The sequence below is a fragment of the Natator depressus genome, chromosome 27, assembly GCF_965152275.1.
Source record: "Natator depressus isolate rNatDep1 chromosome 27, rNatDep2.hap1, whole genome shotgun sequence".
Taxonomy (NCBI): Eukaryota; Metazoa; Chordata; order Testudines; family Cheloniidae; genus Natator; species Natator depressus.
This window is the reverse complement of record NC_134260.1, coordinates 3,074,296-3,092,206: the sequence shown is the minus strand read 5'-3', so window position 1 is coordinate 3,092,206 and position 17,911 is coordinate 3,074,296. Positions and strand designations below refer to the sequence as shown.

At 41.3% G+C, this 17,911-nt stretch overlaps 1 protein-coding gene across 4 annotated transcripts in view; it reads right to left on the bottom strand.

The window, feature by feature from the left end:
- NSF (N-ethylmaleimide sensitive factor, vesicle fusing ATPase) overlaps positions 1-17,911 on the bottom strand; it is a 181,488-nt gene that overhangs the window by 115,847 nt on the left and 47,730 nt on the right. For all 4 annotated transcript variants that reach the window (XM_074940980.1, XM_074940979.1, XM_074940983.1 and 1 more), the window contains exons 4-7: positions 16,675-16,714; positions 10,840-11,006; positions 9,562-9,669; positions 2,231-2,306 (exon numbers count right to left, since the gene is read on the bottom strand). In XM_074940980.1, the coding sequence (XP_074797081.1) occupies positions 2,231-2,306; positions 9,562-9,669; positions 10,840-11,006; positions 16,675-16,714 (391 nt within the window). The remainder of the gene's footprint in view (positions 1-2,230; positions 2,307-9,561; positions 9,670-10,839; positions 11,007-16,674; positions 16,715-17,911) is intronic.

The following is a 17,911-nucleotide window of genomic DNA, read 5'->3' as shown; positions in this document are numbered from 1 at the left end:
CTAGGCAGCAGTTCTGCAGAAAAGGACCTAGGGGTTACAGTGGACGAGAAGCTGGATATGAGTCAGCAGTGTGCCCTTGTTGCCAAGAAGGCCAATGGCATTTTGGGATGTAGAAGTAGGGGCATAGCCAGCAGATCGAGGGACGTGATCGTTCCCCTCTATTCGACATTGGTGAGGCCTCATCTGGAGTACTGTGTCCAGTTTTGGGCCCCACACTACAAGAAGGATGTGGAAAAATTGGAGAGAGTCCAGCGAAGGGCAACAAAAATGATTAGGGGTCTGGAACACATGACTTATGAGGAGAGGCTGAGGGAACTGGGATTGTTTAGTCTGCAGAAGAGAAGAATGAGGGGGGATTTGATAGCTGCTTTCAACTACATGAGAGGTGGTTCCAGAGAGGATGGTTCTAGACTATTCTCAGTGGTAGAAGAGGACAGGATAAGGAGTAATGGTCTCAAGTTGCAGTGGGGGAGGTTTAGGTTGGATATTAGGAAAAACTTTTTCACTAGGAGGGTGGTGAAACACTGGAATGGGTTACCTAGGGAGGTGGTAGAAACTCCTTCCTAGGAAGTTTTTAAGGTCAGGCTTGACAAAGCCTTGGCTGGGATGATTTGACTGGGGATTGGTCCTGCTTTGAGCAGGGGGTTGGACTAGATGACCTCCTGAGGTCCCTTCCAACCCTGATATTCTATGATTCTATGATTCTATTAATTCAAATTTTGAATATTAATTTAAAAATATTGGAATTCATAGTTCTTTGTTTTCTTCTATCACTAAGATTAAAATTAGATGCTTCAGAACTTGAGCCAAACTAAACGCACCTCGTTCATCCACATGATGCAAAAATAAATTTAATTTAATTAAGAGGTTTTATTTATATCTTGGTAGTTCTTTACTTTCTTCCCATTTAGTAATTTAAGATTGTAAGAATGGATGTTTTGAACTTGTTTAGTTTCCTAACTGCTAGCAGAATTTCAGATTGTACATCATTTTTTTCTGCCAATAAATTCCATGCTTAAAATGCTCAACTATCCTTTAAAAGACAACTCCTGAGCCTCATTAACATCCTTATTGGGCAAACAACAAACTCAGTGCAGAATTGATAGACAAATACCCTGCACTATATTTGCAACTAACACCACCACTTTCACAAGTCAAGAAAGCTGAAATGCTTCAACCGTACTCCTCTTAGGGTATGCAATTTGAAGACAATGGGACTTTTGCTCCAAACTCAATAGGACTTGTAGTCCAAAGGCAGTACAGGATGGGATTTTCAAAAGCCATTAGAAACCTAACTTTCCGCTTTTGGTTTAGAAAATTTTGGCCTGCGTGTATAAACACAATAACTGTGTTAATGAATTTAGAGTCCAAATAATTTTTCACTGTTAACGCTGAAGCAATTTTGCTCTGAAGTGACATTTTATATCACTAAGAGACTTGTTAATAAAATACAATTTTACTGCCTTGTGCTGAAAACACTCATGCATATGCTTAACTTCTAGCACATCAGTATCCCCGTTGAAGTCAGTGGGACTATTCACATCAGTAAAGTTACATACCTGCTTAAGTATTTGCAGAATCAGGGGCCTTAATTTTCAATATTTGGGTTTTTAGCTATAGCAGTTTTGTAAAATTCATATAAGTCACCTTAACAGTCGCGCATGTAAAAATAATAGCTTTTACAATTAAATTCATTATAATTTTTAATCTGAAGTTTCAATAGCATAATTTTTTCAGATTAGCTTTTTTAAACTCTCAACCAGATTTAAATCCATGATTTTTTTTTTAAATTAAGTGATTTAAGTCACTTTCATTAAAATTGCTCCCCTCCAGTTGTGAATAAAGTCAATTCAAGATTATTTAAAGTAAAAATAAAAATAAAAAAAATACTAGTTAGGCTTGTTAGCTTCAGTGTTTACATATCAGAGTCATTTTTAGAGCTGAATGCCAGCACCTGCTGTTGTCACATCTGAAAATTAGGCCTCCAAGCATAGTGTGATTAGAAGGCTACCACAGCTGGGAAGTTAAATTGTCTCTTATCATTTAGAGTCTCCAAGACCCTTGGCTTTCTTCTACTGTAGGTGCTACAAATACTATGATATAAAGACTTGTATGACTACCCTGGAAAGTAACAGTAGCTTCCAAGACTACACTGGATCAGTTGTTATTTTGTTCCATTTACATTCCTGGGGTCAGTTCAGAATGGCTTCCTGGATTTGGAAGAACTCACCAATCAGATTGAGAGAGGAGTTCTCAGCCTTTTCAAATGCAACTTGACTATTTCCAACAACCAGACCCACATCAATCTGTATGGAAGAAAACAAAAATAATTAAACCTTAATATCAGACTCAACTTCAAATTATTATTCTCTAGATGCTCCCTAGCAAGTCTCCGAACAGAGGCAAGAGACAGTAGCTAACAAGCTCCATTGCAAAAGGGATTTGTTTGGAAGTAAATATTAACTATGTCATGTTAGAGGCACCTCTCATTCTTCCTTAACACTATTCTTAGTGACACCCTGTAGCAGTATCTTTTAAACTCATAATATGCAAGCAGAATAAAGTCTATACCAGTAACATACAGTAACGGCTCACTTAATGTTGTAGTTATGTTCCTGAAAAATGCAACTTTAAGCAAAATGATGTTAAGCAAATCCAATTTCCCCATAAGAATTAATGTAAATGGGGGGGTTAGGTTCCAGGGAAATTTTTTTCACCAGACAAGACTACACACACACACACAGTATAACTTTTAAACAAACAACTGAATACTGTACACAGCGATCATGATTGTGAAGTTTGGCTGAGGTGGTGAAGTCAGAGGGTGGAATATTTCCCAGGGAATGCCTTACTGCTAAATGATGAACTAGCTTTTGGCTGAGCCCTCAAGGGTTAACTCATTGTTAATGTAGCCTCATACTCTACAAGGCATCACGAATTGAGGGAGGCGAGACAGCATGGCAGACAGAGATAGAGACACACAGTCTGTGTGAGAGAGAGAGAGACGCGCGTTGCCCCTTTAAGTAAGCTGACCCCACTCTAAGTACACTGCCTTGTTAAGTAGATCAGCAAGCTGAGAGAGCAGCTACTGCTGCCAGGAAGCTCCCTCCATCCTGAGCCGTGTTATGTGTGTCCCCCCCCACCCCACATGGAGATGGGGTAAGTGAGGTGCAGGAGCAGGGGGGAGAGGGACATCCTGACATTAGCCCCCCGCTCTTCCCCCCAGCACTGCAAGCAGGAGGCTCCCGGGAGCAACTCCAAGGCAGAGGGCAGGAGCAGCACATGGCAGTGCAGGGAGGGACAGCTGAACTGCTGGCAATTGATAGCCTGCTGGATGGCTGCCACACAGGGAACTTATGGGACCAGGGCGATGATAGGGGGGCTGCCGGTCCACCCTGGTTCCAAGCCCCCACTAGCTAGCTCCAACGGGCTGCTCTTCCTGCAAGCAGTGGACAAAGCAGGCGGCTGCCAAACGACGCTGTAAGGGAGCATTGCACAACTTTAAATGAGCATGTTCCCTAATTGATCAGCAGTGTAACAACAAAACAACATTAACCGGGACGACTTTAAGTGAGGAATTACTGTATAAACTTGGTGCTTTAATAGGGCCAATTTCACAAAACTGAAAAAAATTATGAGCCAAATCAGCTGGAAGGAAGAATTCAATCAGAAAAATGTGAATGATAATTGAGAGTCATTTAAAAACACCTTAATAGATGCCCAAAAAGCCACCATCCCACAATCAAGAAAGAAGGCTGTACTAGTTAAAAAACCAACCTGGCTTAGAGGGGAAGCGAACGCAGCTACAAAAAATTTTAAAAATAATATGTAACAAATGGAACAAAGGGGAAGCTGATAGTAATGAATATAAAACTGAAGTTAGGAATTGTAGAAAATTGATAAGGGAAGCAAAGGGACACAATGAAAAATCTATATCCAGAAGAGTTAAGGACTATAAGAAGATTTTTAAATACTTTAGGAATAAAAAGAATCCTAACAACGGTATTGGTCCATGATTAGATCAGAATGGTAGAATTATCAACACTGCAGAAAAGGCAGAAGAAGTGATCAATAAATATTTCTGTTCTGTACTTGGGGGGAAAAACAGATAAGAATGGTCATAGTGGGTAAGACCAATAGTCCATCTAGCCCAGTGTCTTGTCTTCCAACAGTGGCCAGAGCCAGATGCTTCAAAGGAATGAACAGAACAGGGCAATTATTGAGTGACCCATCCTATGTCATCCAGCCCCAGCTTCTGGTAGTCAGAGATTTAGGGACACCCAGAGCATGGGTTTGTATCCTTGACCATCCTAGAAAACAGACATTAATGGACCAATCCTCCATCAACGTATCTAATTCTTTTTTGAATCCACTTATACTTTTGGCCTTCACAACATCCCATGGCAATGAGTTCCACGGTGCTTTCTTTTGTTTGTTTTAAACCTGTTACCTATTAATTTCACTGGGTGACCCCGGATTCTTCTTTTATGTGAATGGATACCTAACACTTCCTTATTCACTTTCTCCATAACGTTCATGATATTATATACCTTTATCATATTCCCCGCCCCCTTAGTCTCTTTTCTAAATTGAACAGCTCCAGTCTTTTTAATCTCTCCTCACTTGAAAGCTGTTCCATAGCCCTCATCATTTTTGTTGCCCTTCTATGTACTTTTTCCAATTCTAATATATCTTTTTTGAGATGAGGCGACCATAAGTACACGCAGTATTCAAGGTGTGGGAGTATCATGGATTTATATAGTGGCATTATGATATTTTCTGTGTTATTAGTGATCTCTTTCCTAATAGTTCCTAACATTCTGTTAGCATTTTTGGCTTCTGCTGCACATTTAGCAGATTTTACAAAGAACTATCCATGATGACTCCAAAATGTTGGTAACAGCTAACTTAGAACCAATCATTTTGTACGTATAGTTGGGATTATGCTTTCGAATGCGCATTATTTTACACTTATCAACATTTAATTTTATCAGCCATTTTGTTGCCCAGTCACCAAGTTTTGTGAGATCCCTTTGTCAACTCTGGACTTAACTATCTTGAATAATTTAATATCATCTCAAACTTTGGCACCTCACTGTCTACTCCTTTTTCCAGATCATTTATGAATATGTTGAATAGCATAATTCTCAGTACAGAATCCTGAGGGACCCCGCTACTTACCTCTTTCCATTGTGATACAGTCTCATCATATAGTAATAACACTCTTTCCATTCCACTAATACCTCTGGAGGATGTTAAACTGAAGCTACTAAACTTATGACATTTTTAAATCAGCAGGTCCAGATAACTTGCATACGGAGGTTACTGACCTATAGCTTTCAGGTTCTTCGAGATGTGTGGTCCCAATCTGTACACTATACGTGGGTATGCATGCACTTCATGAGCTTGAGACCAGAGATTTGTAGCAAGCAGCGTTTATCTGAAATAGGTGCAATATCTAAAATAGGTGCATCTTAAAGTGATGCTGCTGAAGTTGCCTGTGTTCTAGTGGCATGGGGAAGGGATTTACCTTTTCTGGGGAAGGGAGATGACCCAACTGGTAGCAAAGGAGGACACATGGAGAAATCCACTTAGACAGCCTTTGAGCAGATAATACTTGTCACTGATTTCATTCTGCTATAGCAACAAAAAGTCTAGGTGTTCTTCTAATTGGTTTCATTCTCTACAGATAAAAGGCCACAACTCATTTGACATCAAGAGAGGGAAGTCTCTTCCCTTCCTCAGAAGCATAAAGTTTAGTAAAGAAAACCGGTAAGTGAATATTCTGATTGATGTGGAACTCAGATTGCCTTACAACTGAATTTCGGCTGGAGGCAAAGAGAAACCTTCTCCTTATTAAATATGGTGGACCATGTGTGTGTGTTTCTAAGAGCATCATGGTGCCAGAGGGCAAGGGGCTCACTGATATCAGGGAGTGAGGTTCAGCAAGCCTGACCAATTCAGTATACCCCAATTCTCTTATATCATAAAAGGTGTTGTGTAAGGTATCATTGGAAAACCAATGACACCCTGATATTGAGTGGTATATGTATGGTAAACATCCAAAGGACTGTACAAATATGAAGAAATTATGGGACTAAAGTGTGGAAAGGCAGACTCCTCCGTCCAGGTGCAATCACAGACAACAGGCAATCGCAGTCAAGTGACCATTCACTGGCATATCAGAAGTTGCAAAGACAGATCAATTTGCATTGTAGAAAGCACCACAGGGAAGAAACCAGCATGGAACCTTCCCCCTCAAACTCCATGGCACCTTTCTTCACAGCAGAGGCACTAGACTTTATGAAGATATATTTAAAAAGTTTACTGGACTATAAAAGAGAGGGACAAAGAACCCCGAGTTATCTTTCACCTAAGATGATGAAGGAGCAGAGACTTGGGACTTTGTGAGAGATCCTAACCGTAGCGGTGGTGTAAGAATCTTACCTTGAACCAGGACTGTAGTTTTATTAAGTCTTAGTCACTAGAAAGCATTTTTCACTTTTATTTGTTTTAAATCATTTCTGTTTATCCTTTACACCTGAACTCACTTAACATTTCTTTTCAATTAAACTTATTTTATTTTTATTCTAAATCAGTCCAGTACTGTGGTTTGATTAAAATGATTATTAACTCCAGTTAAAGCAACTAGCTACTGTGCTTTTCTCTCTTTAAAGGAGCAATGGACCTTATTACGACTCTGAATTTTTCAGGAGAGGGATGGACATTTCAGGGCAAATGGTTTTGGGGAAATTCGGGATTGGGGCTGTGTTGGGGCCACTTGGCTCATCCTAACCAAGGCGTGTGGTTACCAGAGCGGCTATGGTGTAACAAGCAGGCTGCTGGAATGAGAGTTACTGAATCGGGGCTGCTCAACACACAGACATTCAGTGCACGCTTGTATGCTGGCTGGGAGTGTCCAGACAGGGAGCTACAGCAGCCACATATTTTAAAGCACATCCTCTGACTGGTCTGGGTTGAACCCTAAAACATGACAGAGGGTCTGTCATGAGCGCTCATATTTCACTAACCCTTTTAGCAGAAGTAAAGGTGACTAGGAAGGCAACCTTCATAGAGAGGCAGGACATGGTACAAGAGGCAAAGAGTTCAGAGGGAAGTCTTAAATGTGGAACGTACAAGCTTGAGGTCCCCATTTGGTGCTGGGTTCATAACTGATGGAAAGGTTCTAATCAGACCTCTCAGGAATGTGACTGTTGTGGGATGAGAAAAAAATAGTATAGTCTTCAAATAGAGGATGAAAAGTGCTGATTGCTGCTAGGTGAACCCACAGAGAGCGAACAAAAACGCCCAATATCTTGAGAGGAAGGACATGGTCAAGAATAGCAGGAAGACCCACAGCCGCAGAACGAAAAGGGTTCTGTTGCATGCAGGTGGAAATGTGTCTCCATTTAGCATCTTCTAATGTAGTATCTTCTGCTCTGGCTGAGAGTGGACTGGATGTTCTCTGAACTTGAATGTTTTAAGTTTGACACCCATCCAAATACCAGGCGTGAGGTGGAGGGGGTCTGGATTGGGGGTGTCTGGTTATGCTGTTCTCCTCAGTCAACAGATCCGGGAAGGATCAGATAGATGCTGATGGAAGGTTGGGTTGACATTCACAGAATGTCTGGAAACCAAAAGTGTCTGGGCCAACTGGGCACAATGAGAATGACTCAAGCTTTGTTGTGACTCATCTCAGTACTGGTGGTAATACTGGAATGGGAAGAAAGGCATACTTCAGATGGTTTGTCCAGGAGAGAAGGGTGTCGCCCTTGGAGTCCCTGTTTGGGAAGCAAAAAGGTCTCAGGATGGCATTCCCCACTGGGTGAATATCTCACTCAGGATGGAATTGTGCAACTCCCATCCGTGGTCTAGGGAGAAGTGTCTGCTGATATTGTCCACCAGAGAGCTCTGTGCCCTCAGAAGGTATGTTGCCAGGAGTGTTATGCAGTTACTGATGCACCAGTTCCATAAGCTGACTGCCTCTACACAAAGAGGAAGGGATCTTGCCCCATCCATTTTGTTTATGTAGAAGAAAGTCAGCATGTTGTCTGACATCATCTGAAAGCAGCTGGAAGGAATCAGTGGGAGGAATGCATTGCAGGCGAGGCAGACTGCTCTCAGCTCTAGAAGGTCTATGCATCCTGACTTCTCTAAGGGTCCAGATGCCTTGCACAGTATGAGTGCCCATAGAGGCTCTCCATGCTATGGGGGACGCATCTGATGATGATGGTCATGTTGGCTGCGAGTGAGACAAAAGGTACTCCCACACATCAGAACCAGTTTTGTCCACCAAACAAAAGAGGCTGAGAACTTGACAGGAACTGTTACTTTAGTAATCATGTTGGTTCTGTCTAAAGAGTAAACAGAACTAAGCCAATCCTGCAGACAATGGAGATGGAGTCTGGCAAACAGCATTACAGAGGTACATGAGACTTAGTAGAGAAAGACAGACCCTGATTGTGATTCAGGTATAATTAGTCATGGCATGGAACCTCTCCATCGGGAGGTAGATCCTTGCTGAAACTGAATCTAGTCTATAGAGGACTTTTCTTTGTTTATGCAGACTCCCAAGGATGCAAGGACACTGTGCAAAAAGATGGTTACTGACTGGATCTCCTGACTGGATCTGCCCATCAGCAGCCAATTGTCCAAGCATGGGGAAATAGCATAACCATTTCCTCTGAGAACTCCTTGCCAGAGGATGTTGTAAAGACGAAGACCATAACAGGGTTCAAAAAAGAACTAGATAAGTTCACGGAGCATAGGTCCATCAATGGCTCTTTGCCAGAAGCTGGGAATGAGCAACAGGGGATGGATCACTTGATGATTATCTGTTCTGTTCATTCCCTCTGGGGCACCTGGCACCGGCCACTGTCGTAAGACAGGATACTGGGCTAGATGGACCTTTGGTCTAACCCCGTATGGCCATTCTTATGTTTTGGGAAGGAGTGACTGAAAAAGATTTGGGAGGGGTGGGGAATGGAGAATAATCAGCTGAACCCAAGCTTCCAGTGTGACTCTGTGGCTAAAAAGGCTAATGTGATCCTGAGAGGAATAAACCAGGGGGAAAAGTAGGCACTGGTGAGACTGCTGCTGGACTATTGCATCCAGTTCTGGTGTCCACAGTTCAAGAAGGATGTTGATAAATTGGAGCGGGTTCAGAGAAGAGCCACAAGAATGATTAAAGGATTAGTGTTAAATTCCAGGAGTTCAATCTATTTAGCTTAACAAAGAGAAGGCTACGGGTGAGAAGGAACATTGCTTGCAGGTTCCCTTTGCTTCCCCATCAGAAGTCATTTTTCTGTGGGGAAGCAAAGAAACCTGTGCATGCGCAGTGGCACCAAATTCCACCAGGAATAACATATGGCTGAGAACGCCAAGAAGAATGATAGTTTCTTTCTTTTTTTTCCCCCTCCTGGTATCACTACAAATAAGAGTTAAGTTGTTTGGAAACATTAATTGCATTTCCATTCCAAGCATGTCAGTAAAGTTGATGAGCATGAGAAGAGAATAAGACCCATGTCCATGGGATTAGTTTCTAGCATGAATTCCACCTACCTTTTGTTTCTTGCTTGTGCCAGGATCCCCTTTGAGAATGCTGGGATCCATGGCTTCAATATCCTTCACCAACAGGCCAAAAAGTTTATCATTGAAACTGAACACAAGCTGTGGAAGGAGGTAAAGAAGAAAACCATTAATTTAACTTGTTCAAAAGATGCTAGGACTTCAATGGGAGTAGGGTAGGAGGAACAGGAACAGGATTTGAGGGAAGACAAAATCTTAAGCAAATAGTTGACTGAAAAAGAATTAGCCCACTCCTGTCACTAGTCGAGAGAATTAAAATCCTACTCTACAGAACAAAACAACATTTCACCTTTTGCAATTAAATTCTTCAAAGATGGTCAAATTTAAAACTGGCCTACAGTTATGTCTCTTATAAAACATCACAGGCAACGGGTTGGGGGAAACTGCAGAAAACCATTGACCTATATTTTGTGGAAAAGATAGTTTAGAATATCCTTATCTGCAGATTAGTTTATTACAGAAGTTCTCTGATGCTGTGACCACTGTCCTCTCTTCGGTATGGAGTAGAGCACAGTAGCAAAGAGTAAGGCTTACTGTTTGCAGGAAGATTTTACAGACTGCATAACTGCCAACCATGTGCTCAGTCCACAAGGGCCACAGCTGCCTCCCTGTGCTTGAGGTATTATCAAGAGACCCTTACTAGCAAACAGTAAGGCTTCCTAAAAGCCATTATCTCCTCAAGGACATAACAGACCCTTGGTCAAACACTTATAACAGATAACATTTAAACCAATACCTTAAAATAATAATAAATGTTTGCAACTCTATGGAACCTTACAACTGAGGATCTCAAAGTGCTTTAAAATCAATAGATTAAGTCTCAACCACCTTTCAAGACCTGCAAATGTTCCTATTTTACTTCTGGGAAACTGAGGCACTAAGAGATTAAGTGACTTGCCCAGAGTCATACAAGAATTACATCCAGTTACATCAAGTCTGAATTTGACCCAAAATCTGTGACCAAGTTGGCACCAGAACCCAGATCTCATAAGGCTTTGATTTTCTTTATGGGGAGGGCTATGGAAAAGCCAGGTTTTGTCCCTACAGACAATGAAGCACTTCTTGTTATAGACCGTCTCTGACAGTGAGTCACGCCCTCTGCTCAAAGTGATGGAAATGCTCAGCAATACAAACAGTTTGGTTAAACATTCCTTAATATTTCATAATACAGAATCTACCAAAAGTATGATATTTGTCACCTCACTAGAGTTGAATGGAAGTGATGGAAACTATAGCAATGAATTCACACACCTGCTGTCCGACTGAGAAAGCCAGGCTGTTGAACTGCTGGATGAATTCAGCTGCCATCTTGTCTGTATCATACGGGTTGGCATCAATGCTCTTCTTCTGCAAAAAGTCTATCTCAATTGTCATAGTGCCGATGCACTGCTTGGTCTTGTCGAAAGTGTATGGGGAGACTGGAAAAACCAGACATATTTCAGCATGGTGAAACCCCAGTATAACCTTGACAATGCACCTAACATGCTATAAACTGGATTGTACACTCTCCCAGCTATATAAGGGAACACCACGACTATAGCCTAGCAAGTGTGATTCACAGAAAACATTTCACCCACTTAAAAAATCCCCATTACAATATAAGAATTTATTTCTATGATAATAATTATCTGGTTCTTTGCAAAAATTCAGTCTACTTGTTCAGATAAAAGTTAGTCATTGATCTGACGGTAGAAGACAAGTGCAAGACGAAAAAAACAAAGTAAATGGATCTTTACATTCAAAAGCACTATAATATGTTTAGAACTTGGAATCGGAGTCCCCAGAATCCCTACCGTATGCGATGAAGTATCCCATTTTACAACTTCATCAAGCTTAAAATGCACAGTTTAATGCTGAAGAATCATTTGTGATTGCATGATAGGTTTATGTTATAAATCTCATGTGCTTCCAGAATGGTATTTAAATACTCTCAAACAAGTGACTGGAAATGCTTAAAACACAAGAGACACACCTTTGTAAAAGATTTGCATTAAATCCACAAAAGCCATTTAGACCACTGGGCTAGCACTGTAGTACAACTGGCTAACACTTCGTACTTAGATAATAGAAAAGGAGGACTTGTGGCACCTTAGAGACTAACCAGTTTATTTGAGCATGAGCTTTCGTGAGCTACAGCTCACTTCAGGAGAGTGAGTTTGTGAGTGAGCTACAGCTCACTCTCCTGAAGTGAGCTGTAGCTCACGAAAGCTCATGCTCAAATAAACTGGTTAGTCTCTAAGGTGCCACAAGTCCTCCTTTTCTTTTTTCTTTTTACGAATACGGACTAACACGGCTGTTACTCTGAAACCTACTTAGATAATGCCTTTTAACCATGGTGTTTGAAGGAGGTCATTACATACAGTCATTCTGATTTTACAGACTGCGTAACTGCCAACCATGTGCTCAGTCCACAAGGGCCACAGCTGCCTCCCTGTCTCCAATGGGAGGAATCAGTTTGAGATTGGGGCTCACTGAGACTAAGAGCACAATCATCCTCCCTCCCTCACTTCTCCCAACACCACCCTGAAATAACAGTGCTGGCAGTTGTGCTTGAGGTATTAACAAGAGACCCTTCCCACACACAAACAAATTGCAGGGAATCCAAGTTACCTATATCAAAGCGATACAAAGAAGTGAAATCATAGAACCATAGGTTTCAGAGTGGCAGCCGTGTTAGTCTGTATTCGCAAAAAGAAAAGGAGTACCTGTGGCACCTTAGAGACTAACAAATTTATTTATTAGTCTCTAAGGTGCCACAAATACTCTTTCTTTTTCCACAGAACCATAGAATATCAGGGTTGGAATGGACCTAGGAGGTCATCTAGTCCAACCCCCTGCTCAAAGCAGGACCAATCCCCAATTTTTGCCCCAGATCCCTAAATGGCCCCCTCAAGGATTGAACTCACAACCCTAGGTTTAGCAGGCCAATGCTCAAACCACTGAGCTATCCTTCCCTTGCCTAGATAATTAGTGGTTCCAGGAAATCTACCTACTCCATACCAGATTCTCAGTACTAATCCTTCGGTTCTGACAGTGACCTACAAACACTTTTATTAGAGAATTCTTCTGGGCTCCTCCTCCTCAAACATCTCTCAGCTCTGCCCCCCAGCTGGCTGAAGAGACATAGCTCCTCCATAGCAGGGGCAGTATGCATCAAGCATACAGGACGGTATGCCCTCTGTCAATGCACATCATTGTGTACACACCGTGGCAGTTTGCTGTAAACCGAGGGTATTCCATGCTCCTTTGCTTTGCTACCGAGCAGTGTGCATTCTGGGATTTTTCTCGCTGTGCATTGTGAGATACATAGTGGAAGCCAGGCTAGTTCAAAATTTTAAATAATCCCATGATTCATCCATCTCCATACTTCCTTTAGGGGTGGGCTAGCACCATATTCAAATTGTTGCTGGCCAGCATGGACCCAACAATGCTCTGCATTGCTATGCTGCAAATGTGCAGAGGCTGTTTGAGCTGTATTTCAGCACTCAAAGCCAGATGAGTTAGGCTTTGAAGTTCACCAGCTGCACCAGCAAGCAGACAATGTGGCAGCAGCTCCTCCAGCTGCTAGAGGATCTTTAGCAATGGTGGAAGCAGGACGAGGAAGGCAGAGGAACACACAGAGCAGTTGACAGCAGAGAACCTGTTCCTGGAGCAGCTTCACTTTGTGCTGCGCTGTCTCTGGGCTTGGGAAACCAATGCAGACTGGTGGGAAAGGATTGTTCACACCTGGGATGACCAGCAGTGTCAAGAGAATTTCAGGATTGGGAATGCAACCTTACTAGAGATATCTGCTAAACTGACCAGCACCCATAGCAGCAGCATACCAGCATGCAGTGCCTCGTACCAATCGAGAACACCTGGTTTATCCTCCATTTCCCTGGTTAATGAAGCCATTCACAGCCTGCTTGGACGGAAAGACAGACCTTTTTAACTACTCACTCAGTAGTTGAAGAATGGGAGTGGAGTGTGCATTTAGCCATTTGAAAGGGAGATGGTACTGTCTGTGGAATAGGTGGGAAGCAGCAGAAAAAAAATCCCCAAGATCACAGCACCATGTTGTATTTAAAAAATATATATGAGACTATGGGAGAAAGCCTCAGCAATGGCGAGAGGCAGAGGTGGAAAGATGTACTCAATAGTTTGATAGGTTTCAGAGTAGCAGCCGTGTTAGTCTGTATTCGCAAAAAGAAAAGGAGGACTTGTGGCACCTTAGAGACTAACCAATTTATTTGAGCATGAGCTTTCGTGAGCTACAGCTCACTTTATCCGATGAAGTGAGCTGTAGCTCACGAAAGCTTATGCTCAAATAAATTGGTTAGTCTCTAAGGTGCCACAAGTACTCCTTTTCAATAGTTTGAGCAACCAGCTAGGTGTCTAATACAAAATGCAAACAGGCGGGGCAATATTCATCAGAGTCTCTTACTGAGTAGCCCCAAGAATGAAAATGCTGAAGAATAACTGATTTAGAATGCAGACCATTATGTGATTCTCTTAATACAAGTCCAGTTTACAGATGATCCTAAAGATAATGCCACTTATTCAAACAGAGCTACTCCAGAGATGAACTTGTCCCAAGGTATTTTTATAAACGAAAACTATTTTTTGACTGGCTGAAAAGGATTTTTTTTAATTTATCAATGAATAAGGGCCAGCTACCCATCAATCTCAACATGTGCTGACCAAACACCCTGGTCTAATCAAGCAATAATCTTGATGCAGAATAGACTTCTACATTTAATGTAGCTGCAAAGTCATCATCTCTGTGACAGTGTTCAGTTACTGAAATTTCATTTCTGTTATGGCAGAAGATTAACATTGTCTGAATCATTTTCTCTGATGCATGTCACATACGATGCTCATTTTTGGCCTACTCCTTAGAGGAGCACCCGCTGCTCCCGTGTTCTCTACCGGCTGAATTCTAGCTGGCTTAGAGAGTACAGTCGTAAAAAGAAAAGGAGTACTTGTGGCACCTTAGAGACTAATCAATTTATTTGAGCATAAGCTTTCGTGAGCTACAGCTCACTTCATCATGTCATTTATCCAGTTATCCATAACAGCATTGCTTTTTAAAAGACACTACTTGAGGTGAGAAAGGGAATCAATCATCAGTTCCTACCTTGCTTATTTGTGACCAACAGAATCTTTCACCCTATTCAATGGAGAAGATGGAGTAAGCAGTTAGATTTGCTAATGAAGTATCTAACCCACATTATGATGGGCAAGAGAGTGAATGGAACTTAAGATGTCATAGATTCAGATCTATGTTGCCTGGGAACGGGGTGAACTGGAGAAGAAAGATAGTCAAAACTTTTTCTCCTGCTACTTACTCAATTTAAAATTAAATTAAGCTGCCTATGCTTCCTCTTCCCCTGTACTATGCCACTTCCCCCACTAAAACTTACTATGATTGGTGCACCTTGGAAGGCTTACCTGTTTTTCTCCAGTCTGCCCAAACTCCCAGGCCAAATCCTAATTGCTAGCATCAGTTTAAAACCTAATTCTGTAATGAGATCTGCTAACACAGACCCTTACACCTGAAAAGATTCCCACTGAAGACAATGGAACAGCATGCAGGTGTTTAGAACCTGAAATAACGGATCCCACTACAGGACGGGAACCTCTGTTTATAACCTCTTGAAGGAAGAGCCTTTATGTTGTACGAGCTAGTAAAGCACCAGTGAACACCTATGGATGGGACAACACACACCTTCCCACTTCATCCCCAATCTGCATCTGAAATCACACAATTGTGTGTGTTTAGCATTTCCAAAGATCAGGCCTCTTATCTTCCTCAATGTGTAGAAGACTAAATTTAGCACCCAACTTTGAAAAATCTTGGCTTACAAACCAGATTCTTTTTAACTGCCCCCAATTTTGAAGCCCTATTCATTTGTGAGAGCTGTCTTCCCCATAAATTCATGCTTCCTGAAGAAACTCATGTGGAGCAAACAGCAGATTATTTTATGATGTTGCTGTATTCATCTTGACACATTTTGTAACAATATGTCATGTCAAGAAACCTCATCTTCAACCATTATGAGGTTTGGACAAGACATTCTCAGACATGAACTCAAACTCTAAGAGTGATGGGGGATCAGAAGGCTTGCAGCCAGATAACAGAAGGACTTCTAGACAAGGAAAAAAGGTATCAGGTATATTCAGGATAAGTGAAATATAAGTACTAATTAATCTTCTAACACAGGTCCTACAGGCCCTCAGGAGGCCCGCAAGATATTTAGCTTAGCCAAATTAGGCCTTAGTGTTTAGGATAAATTAAGTTAATAATAAGCCTCTGAGCTTGTGTCAATGTTTGTGTTATGCTGATGTTTGGATAATAATGTCTAGGAGATCAGTAGACATCCCAAGATGACCACGGATAGCCTTCATGAAACGTTAGAGACTTCCTTCAGGTAACTACCAGTTACTATGGTGATAAAGTGAAATAAGTATTAATGAGTATAAGGAGAACCAATGAGTTAGCCTGTGAAAAACGAGGCACTCCAAAAATAGTGGGGTGTGGAAGTTCAAGAAAGCAAAAGGAGTTAAAACCTTCATAAATATGTATGCTGTTCCATAAGCATCAGCATAACACATTACAAAAGCTGTATCCTGTGTGCGTGGGCAGAGGGGACGCCAGTATGACAACGACTGGTGGTGATTATAGTGAGGAGAAGGATGACTACGATGACTAATACTTTGGATTTTTCCACAGGCATGGTGTGACTAATGCAAATGCTTTACGTTCTGTATTGGCCTGTCTCTCCTTTACCAGATTGCAGTGTGTACTGTTTGGTTTGCTAATAAAATAACTATTATAGAAAAAGCATTATGTATTCTTTCGTGCCCCCTAGGGTCCCCCTTCTACTGATAATCTCTCTACTGTAGTCAGTCTTGGGGGCTGAACTCTCAAAGATTAAAGTAGGTGTAAAGCCTCACCTTGGAATCAGTAATTGGTGAAAAGTACCCCATAACTATAGATAAGGCTTCAGGCTAAAGATCTGGCACGCTCCAGCTCAGTTCAGCTTTAGTCTGTAAACCATATCAAGAAATCATGTCTGATAAGTTTATGTTAAGTGCTTGACCTACCATCTATGTCTTGTCCAATGGAGAGGCCGGCCCATTTTCTCTGTAAAAAAACAAAAACAGAAGTTGCAAAGAGACAACCATTCACCCAGATTACAGATACCAGCTCACAGGAGAGCCTACTTCCTCACTGTGAGCGTCAGGAAATGTAGGGAGCCCAGTCTGAACAACAAAGCAGAGAGAATAAAACCAGGGCTGTCGATTAATCACAGTTAACTCACACAATTAACTCAAAAAAATTAATTGTGATCACACTGAAACAATAGAATACCAACTGAAATTTATCAAATATTTTTGGATGTTTTTCTTCATTTTCAACAAAATTGATTTCAATTACAACACAGAATACAAAGTGTACAGTGCTCACTTTATATTATTTTTATTATAAATATTTGCACTGTAAAAACAAACAAAAAAATAGTATTTTTCAATTCACCTCATACAAGTACAGTAGTGCAATCTCTTTATCATGAAAGTGCAACTTCCAAATGTAGGGTTTTTTTGTTACATAACTGTACTCAAACAAAACAATGTAAAGCTTTAGAGCCTACAAGTCCACTCCGTCCTACTACTTGTTCTGCCAATCGCTAAGAGAAACAAGTTTTTTACACATTTACGGGAGATAATGCTGCCCACTTATATACAATGTCACCTGAAAGTGAGAACAGGCGTTTGCATGGCATTGTTCCAGCTGGCATTGCAAGATATTTACGTGCCGGATGCGCTAAAGATTCATATGCGTCTTCATGCTTTGGCTATCGTTCCAGAGGACATGCTTCCATGCTGATGACACTCCTTAAAAAAATAATGCATTTATTAAATTAGTGACTGAACTCCTTGGGGGAGAACTGTATGTCTCCTGCTCTGTTTTACCCGCATTCATGTTATATTTCATGTTATAGCAGTCTCGAATGATGACCCAGCACATGTTGTTCATTTTAAGAACACTTCACTGCAAATTTGACAAAGGCAAAGAAGATACCAATGTGAAATTTTTAAAGATAGCTACAGCACTCGACCCAAAATTTAAGAATCTGAAGTGTCTTCCAAAATTTGAGAGGGATGAGGCATGGAGCATTCTTTGGTCTTAAAAGAGCAACACTCTGATGCGAAAACTACAGAACCCAAACCACCAAAAAAGAAAAATCAACCTTCTGCTGGTGGCATCTGACTCAGATGATGAAAATGAACATGCGTTGGTCCCCACTGCTTTGGATCGTTATTGAGCAGAATCCGTCAT